The sequence below is a fragment of the Elephas maximus genome, chromosome 15, assembly GCF_024166365.1.
Source record: "Elephas maximus indicus isolate mEleMax1 chromosome 15, mEleMax1 primary haplotype, whole genome shotgun sequence".
Taxonomy (NCBI): domain Eukaryota; kingdom Metazoa; phylum Chordata; class Mammalia; order Proboscidea; family Elephantidae; genus Elephas; species Elephas maximus.
Genome location: NC_064833.1, coordinates 86,371,460 through 86,384,363, shown reverse-complemented (window position 1 = coordinate 86,384,363; position 12,904 = coordinate 86,371,460). Strand labels below are relative to the sequence as shown.

Genomic DNA, 12,904 nt, shown 5'->3' with positions numbered 1-12,904 from the left:
CAACTTGGCTCTGTGCTTTCCAAGACTTGACATGTTATCTACAGCTAGAGGTTACAAAATTATTTTAATTGTGTGAAAATTTCGCTCAATTATCCCGATGTGGCTTAACAGAAAGAAAAGATTTTAATTGGAATATTCTGTAGCTCTGGTTTGGGGCTGGCCAGGTGCAACCACTGGAATGCAATGTAGAGTCGAGCTTCACCTGCCAAAGGGAGTCTACTTGCAGGCATCTCTTAAAATACTAGGGTCAACAAGACCAAAAAAGTTTTCAAAGAAAACCAGGTATGACTTCATTCACCTTTTAATAAAAATAAGGAACCCTGGTGGCACAGTGGTTAAAAGCTCAGCTGCTAACCCAAAGGTCAGCAATTTGAACCCACCAGCAGCTCCACAGGAGAAAGATATGGCAGTCTACTTCAGTAAATATTACAGTCTTGGAAACCCTATGGACAGTTTTACTCCACCCTATACAGTCACCATGGGTCCGACTCGACAAGCTATGGGGGTTTTGGGTTGGTGTAATGCAAATACCTGTGTGCCTCTCAAGATCTGAAAATTCTAAGTTTTCTTTTTGTAAAATTACTGAACACACCTGCACCAGCTAATTTTATTAGAAATAATTAATGGGTATTTTAGAAATTGGTTTAATTTAGTTGGGTTTCCTGTCAAACTTGGAAGTCTATGTGATAAAAAGTAAAAAATAAAAAAATTCAATAAAGCAACACCTTTATTCTATACCAATTTTTTCCCAATATATTTCAACTTACAGCAAAATTATTTCTGACAAATTGAGACTTACGGTCAATGAGATACAAAGGATTTTAAAACAGAAAGGGAAAAAAAAACTGCAGCTAAAGGAGGAGGCATACCACATTCTAAGCAGGCTATCTCAGGGTGATAATGGGACACCCCCTTGTCCACTAGGTGCAAAGCAACACAAATTTAATTGATTAGAAGTTGAAGGGCATGGATTTTAAAGTCAATTGACATAAAAAAAAAACTGACCCTAAAAAGAAATGCACCCCATCAGCTGCGGATTCCCTCCGAGACTTCCAGTTCTAGGTGTTTTTGTTGCCATTTAGCAGCTTCATGAATTCAACCAAAAGATGTTACCCACAGAGATGTGATACCTGGAGTTTTCATCTATTAACCTCAGCTGGGCTGAAATGGCAGGTCCTGGCCCTCTTGGTTGGGAGTGTTTATGAAACCAGAGAAGACAGAAAAACAAGTACAGAGAAAATGAAGAAATTACTCATCCTGTAAAACTGATGATTTTGTGTCCATTGTTTATACAAGCGTAATAACAGACTGTGTAGTACTGTGCTGTTTGCTATTCTGTTTAAGATCCTTCAAAATGCTCACCAGAATTTTTCCTACTGAATGTATGCCTGGTAAGATCTATATGAGAGTTAAGTCCTTGGATTTAGTTTGTCAGATTACAAATCCACTCTGGGGTGTGTCTGAAGTTTAATTGATCATGTAAGGGATAGTAAATATTAAAGAAGATTTAATCATTGGATATTAATCAAACACATTAAGCAAAGAAAAAAAAAGTTTTGTTATAAATAATAAGTCTTAAGAAAAGAAAGATGTCCAGAGATAGGTGAACACATGGGATGATGAGGGAAGCACCAGGACAGGGGAACACTGCTGTCAGTGTACAAGAGCACTTCTTGGGCATGAAAGCACTGGCAGTTCCCAGCAGAATGACTGTCACTGCCTTCTACCTGAGAACAGCAGAGTGTGCTAAATGAGACAATTAGGAGGGAGGACATCAACGAGGTCACGTGTTCCTACCAAATTCAGCAGACTGCAGTCTTCTGGTTATCGGAACTTCTAGAAATCTGAGTGCCTTAAAAACCTGGTAACTTCATAAAAAAACACAATATATCAACACAAAAAACTTCTCTTGCTAATGCAAGATCCGTAATTACCACTGAGAAAAATTCTGTCTAGTATTTTTCCCATGTTTTAGAAAGTGAAATTACCTAGGTTTAAGCAACTTTAAAAATGTAAAACGTTCCATCAAAAAAATACTGGTTTGATCAGACTACCTATTTTTCTGGCAAACATGAAGTCACACGAACCCACTGACCAAGAAAAGCACCCCCCATTTCTACAAACTTTCCCCACAGTATCTCTATCTTGAAACTGAAACAATCTTTTTGATCCTTATACAGGAGATGGAGCCTATGAGTGTCTTTTTATGGGAGAAAAAGAACTTACCAAAACAAATTGTTTATTTGCCACGGGACATTTACTCAAATATCAGAGAGCTGCCAGGAATGAAAAATGAAAAGAAAAGGAGAATGAATGAAAAACAAGACTCAGAGATCAGTTGATGAAGTTAAAAAACGAAGGGCTCAGATGGCGGGTGCACACACCATGGCTGCCCTGCTGAACCGCTGAGATGTTAGCAAGCTATAAAGGGCTGCCATTCCAGAAGGGGCTGGAATAAAATCTCTATTTGGCACTATTTAAGCCAAAAAGTAGTAAAACAAACAAATAAGGTACTAAAAACCAAGAACCAAAATATAAGAAATCAATTAAATTAACCTAAAGGTAAAACTCTTCACTAGCACCATCAGCAAATCTTTTGGACCACTGTATCATATTAAAAATTAACTTAAAATTTTAAAATTCTCTAAATATTAGCTCTAATAAAGCAGAAGATTGCTGGAATGTGTGTTTATGCACAGACAGATGACCGTCAGACGGACAGATGACAGACATTCAGACAGGTGGCTGATTTTCCAAGGTTCTGTGGCCACTCACTGCTTGATGACAACTCTTCCCAGCCTGGGAACGGGGAAAACCAGCGACTTTTGTTCACAGTTGCTAAGGAAGAAGTCAAGAGAAATGACGTATTTGGAGTGAGAATCCTTTAATAATTATAATCATTTCCAGAGAACAATAAATACAGAAATTGCAAGCAGTATAACAGTAGTATTTTCCATGGACCCAGAAAGCACCTACTTTTATACAATTTAATGGGCAAACACTTTTATTGAAATTGGCACTGGAAAAAGCTATACAACAGAAGAAAACTACAAGTAAAATTTAAAATTATTTATTCTTGACCCTAAATACTGAGATTTCCACTCCAGGTACGCGGTCACAGGTAAAATGGGAAAGCTGGAAATTTAAAGACAGGAGCAGAGTTCAGCTTCGGGCAGCAGCTGTCTGAGGCTGCTCAGATTGTAGCTGTTTGCCAAGATATTCCCTGAAACATAGAAGTAAAATAATGAGATAAATTAGAATTTAAATAAGAATCTCTTTCAAAACTGCATAGTATATACTGTCATATACACTTAAATATCTAAAAAATATATTTCAGTAGACATAATAAAACCAACAGCCCTAGAAAATCAAACCCTTCCACATTTCAAAAGCACCTATGTTTTATGAATGCTAAGTGGAGTCCTCCTATGTACGGCCTATCCTGCACGCATACATGGTTAACCACAGACGGACCATTTCTCCAGTAAGGTCTACCTTCCTGTTCAGGTAAAAGGTCTTGGGTACTGCTGCTGCCTCATTTGCAATCCAAGAAGTTAAAAAATGAATGTATTATTCCAAGTAAGTGGACTGACACATGACAAACAAATCTGACGTGGTGAATATAAGCATCTTCACCCTGGGGTAAATTACAAAAGCACACAAACCTAGTCACTGAGATGACACCAAGAATCACAACACTCAGAGGGGCTCTCTGTATCTTCCACAGGCGTTCCTGAAAGTCGTCACGAAGAGTCGTATTTAACCCACAGAAGAGTCACAGAACCAAGTGGCGCTGCCCTCACTTCACAGATGCGACAACTGGGGCTGAGGGCCCACTTTTTAGACACATTCTCCTTCCGTAAAAAAAGAAACTGAGCATGTGCCCTCAATATGTGTATGTTTAGCTCCGCATTAACTACAGGGACGCCTGTTAATCCCAGGACAAAACAATCATTTCCCCACTTTTCTGTGAAGGAGTTGCCCAAACCTTTGTTTTGGAATCAACTAATAATGGCAATAAAAGTCCTTCCTATAAAAACAACAAAGAAAAACCACGTGAGTTTTTGAACAGAGACTTGGGTTCCCACCCCAGCTCCACCACTTCTTAGATGTGTGGGCTCAAGAGGTCACCTGACATCTCTGGGGTCAGGTGCCTGGTCAAAAACACCTTCACAAGGTCATTGCCAGGCTGAGGAAGCTGATGCAGGGAGGCACCTGGGTGCAGCCTGATGGGCGGTGGGCAGACTCTGTCAGTGTCGCCCCCCCATCAAGAGGTCATCCAACAGCTCCTGTCTGTGCATTCCCTGGAAACAGTCCTTGGGTGCCACCAGACCCAACTGATGGGTTTGACTCATTTGCCCTGCTGTGTCCTCTGCATATCACAGCCTTAGTCCAATCAAGAACCAGAGAGGAAAGCGGCATTCTGAATTGGAAAGCAGTGGCAGAGGGCCCAGGGGCTGAGGTGTCCATCTAACCCGGGACCTCCTGGGAGCTTAAGAAGCTGGACCAGGACTGAAATACTGGGGGACCGACCAAAACCCCCTATTGGTATGAAGACAGTCTTTTTATCCTTAGGAGAAAATTCTCATTAATTCTGGATGTCACATTAAAGAGATGCTTGTTTTAACTAGGAGTGATTTAGACAATGGTGATCTTATTTCCAAATCAACAGTTAAGTAAATAGTTCTAATTTATGCAAAGGCTAAAAGGGAAGCCATCCTATAAATTTTGTTAGACAGAAAGAAAGAGTGTATGGTCACTGTTAATGCTGCCACTCCAGAAGCAGACTGCAACCAGAGAGCAGCTGCAGCTGTCTGTTATTTATTTTTTGGGAGGGGCTGGCGGGTAGGGAAGGAGATTAATATTTACTACAAATTTTCCAGGTCTTAAATTATATATATATACACACATACGTATTCATACGTACATACGTATATGCCTGTGTGTATATATATGTATATAAATCAAATCTGTTGCTCTCGAGGACAGAGGACAGAGTAGAACTGCCCCAGTTTCCAAGGAGCACCTGGTGGATTTGAACTGCCAACCTTTTGGTTAGCAGACGTAGTTCTTAACCACTACACCACCAGGGTTTCCTACACACACACACACACACACACACACACACATATAGATATATATTCCCCACATATACTCAAGGATTTAAGCCTAAAACTAGGTACGCTTCATTTCAATAGGGTCTTCAAATATTCCAATGCTGAATGTTATTCTGTGTAGTGTGATTCTTTAGAAACCATGTTTAAGGTGTACCATGCTACCTTCAATTACAAGAGGCTGTGGCTCTTTCAATAATGGGCTAATGTCAAGGACCATATTCTCAATGTTAATTTCCAAGACAACTTGCCGAGAACATGTCCAAGCCTCCCTGACTCAGTGCTGTCAACGACTAAGGGACCAGAGGGGTCCCGACAGCTCCATCCTCCCCAGAGATGTGAAGGGTGGTTCTCACCAGACTTAACTAATATTTACGGGACAACGGGGAATCCTTCAAGAGAGGGGCAGGGAGGGAGAACTGATTTCTTCACAAAAAGACACTCTTGGAGTAGGTGCAACGTAGGAGGATACTGCAACAGAACGGTGCTGTGGTTCCTCCCCTCCCATGTTCCGCTCCTTTGTTTTCCTGCCCAAAGATACCTATTATGGGTAATGTCCTCTCCCACACCTGTATTTTTCCTACACAGCAGATAGCCCAGAGACATGCACTGCTTCCTCATTACCTTGATGCTTGGCTTGTAGAGAAACCAGGGCCTTTTGTCCTTAGTCCGCTGACCAGAGTTTATGTAATTTAGGATTTGGGGGAAGGACACACATACACGTTAAGTGTCCAACTGGGAGCTCTCACATGTCAAGAGCCCCAGACAGAATTACTTTTTTTGAGGTCAATTGTAACACTATAGGTCACAAACGCCAAAAGCCACCAGAAGAGCCCAGCTGGGACCCGTGGAAAGAAGAATCAAATATCCTCCTCAGGCTTTCTTGAAAGTGCTATGTTTGTTATGGGATGTGGGTTGTTAAAAGATCAGAAGGAGCGGAAACACAGTGTTAATGTGTTAAACTGTGTCCCCCTAGAAGGTATGCTGAAGTCCTAGCCCCTCCACCTGTGGATGTGACCTTGTTTGGAAATAGAGTCTTTGAAAATGTGATTAAGTTAAGATGAGGTCATTCGGGTGAGCAAGACTGGTATTCTTATAAAAAGAGAAGAGACACAGATACAGGGAAGGCGGCCATGTGAAGATGAAAGCAGAGATTGGAGTGATGCTGCCAGAGGTCAAGGAACCCCAGGATCCACCAGAAGCTGAAGAGACAAGGAACAATCTTCCCCTGAGCCTTCAGTGAAGCACCTCGATTTCAGACTTCTAAACTCCACAACTGTGAAAGAATAAATTCTCATTATTAGCCATCTAATTTGTAATCATTACGGCCAACCTAGGAAACTAACACACATGAGTCAACTAGAAAAGATACAGTAATATGGAAAAAGATTTAGTCTATACAGAGCTTGAAGAAAATTTACTCCTTTGAACCTGCCCAATGACAAGACATAGTAAAAAAAAAAATCCCCAAACCTGGGAGCCACACCTGCCTCTGAACTCTGTGATGGCAGGCACACACAAGTGCCTGGTGCCAAGGACAGTGCGTGGTCACTAAGGTGCCACACTCTGCTACAGGCTGTGAGAGAACTTCACTAACAGGTATTCCTCTTTAGTACTTATAGCACCCCTGGACGTGAGGGAGCAGAGCCTCCAAAAACTCAAATAAATTGCTCAAGGGCAAAGTGAGCAAATGTTGTGATGGGGCTCTGACCCCATCTCCTTCCTCTATCAGGCTGCATGGCCACTGAGAGGAGTCTACAAAGACACAGGTTAGAAAACCCAATTAAGTGAGTGTGAACAACTGCCTCAGGTTAACGCTTTATTAGTGTCAGACAAAAGGAAAGCTATTATGGACCTTAATTCAGAGGATTATAATGTATCTATAGAGACAATTTAAATAAATTAAATCTAAGTACTGATTAAGTCTTTCTCTCTATACATGAAGATCAATCCAACAAAAATTCGATTTATAATTCACTCAAAAGGTGCCCAATTTCTATCAGCAACCTACAGCAGTTTACCATTAAGTCTCTGCTTCTAACTACCTAAGAGGCAGAATTTGAGAACTTTAATCGTTTTCTTTATCTTTAACCCTAACTGCACTAAGCCAGCAGCACAGTGAGCTAATCCCGCCTTTGTTGCTAACTGTGTGCTGAGGATCAGCACGAATCCAATTCCCAAAGTGTGACAGCAATAGTCTAACGACGGCCTTCACTGCCCAGGCCCTACTGTGCTAGAAGCAAGACCACCAGAGAGCTCTTGCCTGAGTTAAATGAACTCTTAGAATACATAGCAGCAAGGCCTTCGCCATATTGTCATTAAGTGCCATGCCTTCACCGTATACTGAGGGTGGTTCTGTTCTTTCTTTAAAACCTTTGAGGAAGACACTAACTCTGATGCTGTTGGATGTGTTTATACGAGAAACCACAAGGTAGCTTCTCCTGTATCATTTAGCACCAGGAAAAAAGTGGATATTTCTCCTGACATGCATATCAATGAAAACGACAATCTTCCTCATTTTCCTTTTGCATTGCCTGCCAGTAAGTTTGGTAGAAAACCCACAATTACTACCATTTTTATATTATTTAATCTTCTTTCAGTGTGTAATTCTTTGTAACTGAATCATAATGTAGATGGAATTCTATATCCTGCTTCTTCCCCCAAGTTTATCATAATTATTACTAAAACCACAAGAAAGTCAAAATTATACAACATTCCTCTGAACCTTTACCTGTCCTGTTTTAGAAAACAAGTGGGCATAATATAAATCATAAACATTCTTCTCTGAATATATAAAAATACCCTAGAAAATGTGAATTTCACAGTGGTCTACAATACAGATTTATATTTGGTAAGGAGAAAAAATAAATTTTAAATAATTTTACACAGTCCTGTTTTCTTTCATGCTGACTCACTATGGTTAAGTTATAAATTAAGAGTGATTCCTCCACATTTTATCATGATTTTGAGTAACATATACAACAAAGCAAATTTTATTTTTATAAACTGATTTTCCTAAGTAACAACTGAATCATGTACAAATCATGGTGGTCTCTTTCATCTGCACCAAATTCACAGGAAAATCTTTAAATCACCAAAGTGCATACCGTCAAACTGTCTCCTAGAAAATGCAGAGACTAACACCCTGGACCAGCACTGTGCTGTGAGGTTATGATAACTAGTCAGTGGCGGGGACAGTGTGTGTCCCCAAGTCTGTCAGATGTTAAAGCTCAGTGTTTATTACCACACAGTACTGCTCATAGCACATTCTGCCTCTCACTGGCTGGAGCTGTATTACTGCACAGCAGTGAGAATGAAGAGTTTAAGAACATCACAGTGTGAATCCTCAATTTATTTTCTCAAGTGTATTTCGCATAATCATTAGCCACTTCATTTTCCAGAAGCATCTAAATTCAAAGATTAACAGATTAGCAGTATCCATAAAGAGGTGACCCCTGGAATTAAAAAAAAAAGAGGCCAGTGATTCTAAAAGTACAGTCTATTTTTATTATTTGTGGTCCTAAGAAACTAAAAGCACATTTTAAAAGCAACTGCAGTATATTAAAAAAGAGTATATTAAAACAAACAGTATATTAAAAAAGCAATTTATGCAGAATTCACAATAACGAAGTTATTCTCCCCATATACCAGCAGTAAGCCTACCAACTACCCCATAATCTAAGCCAGTCCATTACTGCCAGAATTACTCACATAAAATTTAAAATTACTTTTAACTAGAGTCTGCGTATAACACAAGAAAGCTTGACTAAATGGACAGCGAAGAAATAACGTTTTAGAAGGCTCATTCAATGCTTTAATGATATGTAATGAAAGTGAATTAAATCAGCTTTATTGTTAAGCTTAGACGATCTCCTACTCATTTCCCCACGTGGTGGTGGTTGTTAGGTGCTGTCGAGTCAGCTCCGACTCATAGCGACCCTATGCACAACAGAATGAAAAACTGCCTGGTCCTGAGCCATCATTACGATTGTTGTTATGCTTGAGCCCATTGCTGCAGCCACTGTCCATCTACCTCGTTGAAGGTCTTCCTCTTTTCCGCTGACCCTGTACTCTGCCAAGCATGATGTCCTTCTCCAGGGACTGATCCCTCCTGACAACATGTCCCAAGTATGTAAGACGCAGTTTAGCCATCTTTGCTTCTAAGGAGCATTCTGGTTGTACTTCTTCCAAGGCAGATTTATTTGTTCCCCTGGCAGTCCATGGTATATTCAATATTCTTTGCCAACACCACAATTCAAAGGCATCAATTCTTCTTTTGTCTTCCTTATTCACTGTCCAGCTTTCACATGCATGTGATGTGATTGCAAATACCATGGCTTGGGTCAAGCGCACCTTAGTCTTCAAGATGACATCTTTGCTCTTCAACACTTTAAAGAGGCCCTCTGCAGCAGATTTACCCAGTGCAATGTGTCTTTTGATTTCTTGACTGCTGCTTCCATGGCTGTTGATTGTGGATCCAAGTAAAATGAAATCCTTGACAACTTCAATCTTTTCTCCTTTAACATGATGTTGCTCATTGGCCCAGTTGTGAGGATTTGTGTTTTCTTTATGTTGAGGTGTAATCCGTACTGAAGGCTGTGGTCTTTGATCTTCATTAGTAAGTGCATCAAGTCCTCTTCACTTTCAGCAAGCAGGGTTGTGTCATCTGCATAACGCAGGTTGTTAATGAGTCCTCCTCCAATCCTGAGGAATTCTCAGTCAGAACAAGGCCAGGGACCGACTGGCCTTGTTCTGACTGAGAATTCTTTTTCATATAGTCCAGCTTCTCAGATTATTTGCTCAGCATACAGATCTAATAGGTATGGTGAAAGAATACAACCCTGACGCATACCTTTCCTGACTTTAAACCAATCAGTATCCCCTTGTTCTGTCCAAACAACTGCCTCTTGATCTATGTAAAGGTTCCTCATGAGCACAATTAAGTGTTCTGGAATTCCCATTCTTCGCACTGTTATCCATAGTTTGTTATGATCACTACAGTCGAATGCCTTTGCACAGTCAATAAAACACGGGTAAAAATCCTTCTGGTATTCTCTGCTTTCAGCCAGGATCCATCTGACATCAGCAACGATATCCCTGGTTCCACGTCCTCTTCTGAAACCGACCTGAATTTTTGTCGATATACTGCTGCAGCCATTTTTGAATGATGTTTAGCAAAATTTTGCTTGCATGTGATACTGATGATATTGTCCTATAATTTCCACATTCGGTTGGATCACCTTCCTTGGGAATAGGCATAAATATGGATCTCTTCCAGTCACTTGGCCAGGAAGCTGTCTTCCATATTTCTTGTCACAGAGGTGTGAGCACCTCCAGCGCTGCACCTGTTTGTTGAAACATCTCAATTGATATTCCATCAATTCCTGGAGCCTTGTTTTTCGCCAATGCCTTCAGAGCAGCTTGGACTTCTTCCTTCAGTACCATTGGTTCCTGATCATATGCCACCTCTTGAAATGGTTGAATATTGACTAATTCTTTTTGGTATAATGACTCTGTGTATTCCTTCCATCTTCTTTTGATGCTTCCTGCGTCATTTAATATTTTCCCCATGGAATCCTTCACTATGGCAACTCGAGGCTTGAATTTTTTCTTCAGTTCTTTCAGCTTGAGAAACGCCAAGGGTGTTCTTCCCTTTTGGTTTTCCATCTCCAGCTCTTTGCACATGTCATTGTAAAACTTTACATTGTCTTCTCGAGAGGCCCTTTGAAATCTTCTGTTCAGTTCTTTTACTTCATCAATTCTTCCTTTTGCTTTAGCTTCTCGAGGCTCAAGAGCAAGTTTCAGAGTCTCCTCCGACATCCATCTTCTTTCCTGTCTTTTCAATGACGTATGGCTTTCTTCACTTATGGTGTTCTTTCACAACTCGTCCGGTCTTCAGTCACCAGTGTTCATGCGTCAAATCTGTTCTTCAGATGGTCTCTAAATTCAGGTGGGATATACTCAAGGTCTTATTTTGGCTTTCGTGGACCTGCTCTGATTTTCTTCAGTTTCACCTTGAACTTGCATATGAGCAATTGATGGTCTATTCCACAGTCGGTCCCTGGCCTTGTTCTGACTGATGATATCAAGCTTTTCCATTGTCCCTTTCCACAGATGTAGTCTATTTGATTTCTCTGTGCTCTATCTGGCGAGGTCCATGAGATATGCAAAAACTAAAATAAACCAAAACATGTTGTTGATTGCTAGTTCCTCCAATATGAATTTACAATCACCTGAAATAGGAGTCTCAGAGCTGTTTATTTAAGTTTAAGGAACAATGCAAATTATCCTTAACTTTTACACACTATATACAAGGAGACAAGAGGCTTCTAGTTGGTTGATTTGCTCATCTGATTGGCTGATTTTGTTTAGCAACTAAGAATATCAATTTCTACCTGGGAGTCACTGCGCTCCTCTCTCTCCTCCACTCTAACTGGTCTCCATGTCTTGGAGAGTCCATCTCCTCAATATGCCAAATCCATTCTATCCTCTTCTACCCACGGTCCCGGCTTTCTTAGTAGAGATCCTCATAATCAATGGTCTGCATGGAATTTGCTACTGTCTTTGTTAGCACTAGAGCCCTGGTGGCACAGTGGTTAAGTGTTCGGCTGCTAACCAAATGGCTGGCAGTTCGAATCCACCAGGCACTCCTTGGAAACCCTAAAGGGTTGCCATGAGTCAGAATTCACTAGAAAACAACGGGTTTGGTTTTTTTTTGGCACGTGTCAATACTAGGCAGACACAGCTTTAATGCAAATGTATGTGACTAGATGAACCAACCTGGGGTTTAAAATACGCTTAGGCAGCCATTCACCTACAAGTTTAGATAAATCCAGACAGACCGCAGCAGTGTTCTGATTTTGTTCATACTACAATTCTGGAACTTTTCCTCCATGGGTAGTTTCCACACACAGCAGTGCTGAGAATCTCCATCAAGAGCTCATCTAACATTTGTTGCCCCTTTCTCTAATTCCCACTCATGCCCCTGAGCATAATTATAGCATAATTATTGCCAAAAACTGTTGATGTTTGAAATATTTAAGAAATTAAACTATTAAAGTAGTTATACCACTTCTCCTGATTTATTAACTGAAACAATATAGATATTATTTAAATAATTATAATGCAATTTATAATATAATTTATAATTATGTAATTATATATATAAAGGGTCACTATGAGTTGGAATCGACTCGATGGCAATGGGTTTGGTTTGGTTTTTGGTTATAGTTATATAATAATTTATATAAATAATTTTATACTTACAAATAATATAACTTTTTCTGTCATTAAATGGAAATAAAAACAAGTGATTAAATGAGATGGAAACTACCAGCATGATTTAAAAAACCAAGATACAAAAACAGAAGAAAACAGTATTAATCTGTAAAATTTCAAGGTTATGATGAAAGCTATATTTACCTGGTTAAAACGCTTATCACTCATATTCTGCCTTCTCCTAAAAAGGTTTGAGAAGATCCTTAATTTGTAGCACTTATGAGTCAGGCAAGAGTTTATGATGAAAGCTATATTTACCTGGTTAAAACGCTTATCACTCATATTCTGCCTTCTCCTAAAAAGGTTTGAGAAGATCCTTAATTTGTAGCACTTATGAGTCAGGCAAGAGTTAAGTTTTCCTCAGAAGTCATTTTCTTAACTCCTAGAAAGTAAGTCACTTTCCCTTTTGGCAACAACGAAATCATCACTCTAAACCTCAAGTTAAGGAGCCCTAGAGAAGCAATGGTTAAGTGCTCCGCTGCTGACCAGGGGTTCGAACCCACCAGCAGCTC

The 12,904-nt window shown here is 40.0% G+C and overlaps 1 protein-coding gene across 1 annotated transcript in view; it reads right to left on the bottom strand.

Annotated features, from left to right (window-relative positions):
* Nucleotides 1-2,695: 2,695 nt before the first annotated feature.
* ATP6V1H (ATPase H+ transporting V1 subunit H) overlaps nucleotides 2,696-12,904 on the bottom strand; it is a 132,092-nt gene continuing 121,883 nt past the window's right edge. The window contains exon 14 of the mRNA XM_049853514.1: nucleotides 2,696-3,223. Coding sequence (XP_049709471.1) covers nucleotides 3,163-3,223 — 61 coding nt within the window. The 3' untranslated portion in view covers nucleotides 2,696-3,162. The remainder of the gene's footprint in view (nucleotides 3,224-12,904) is intronic.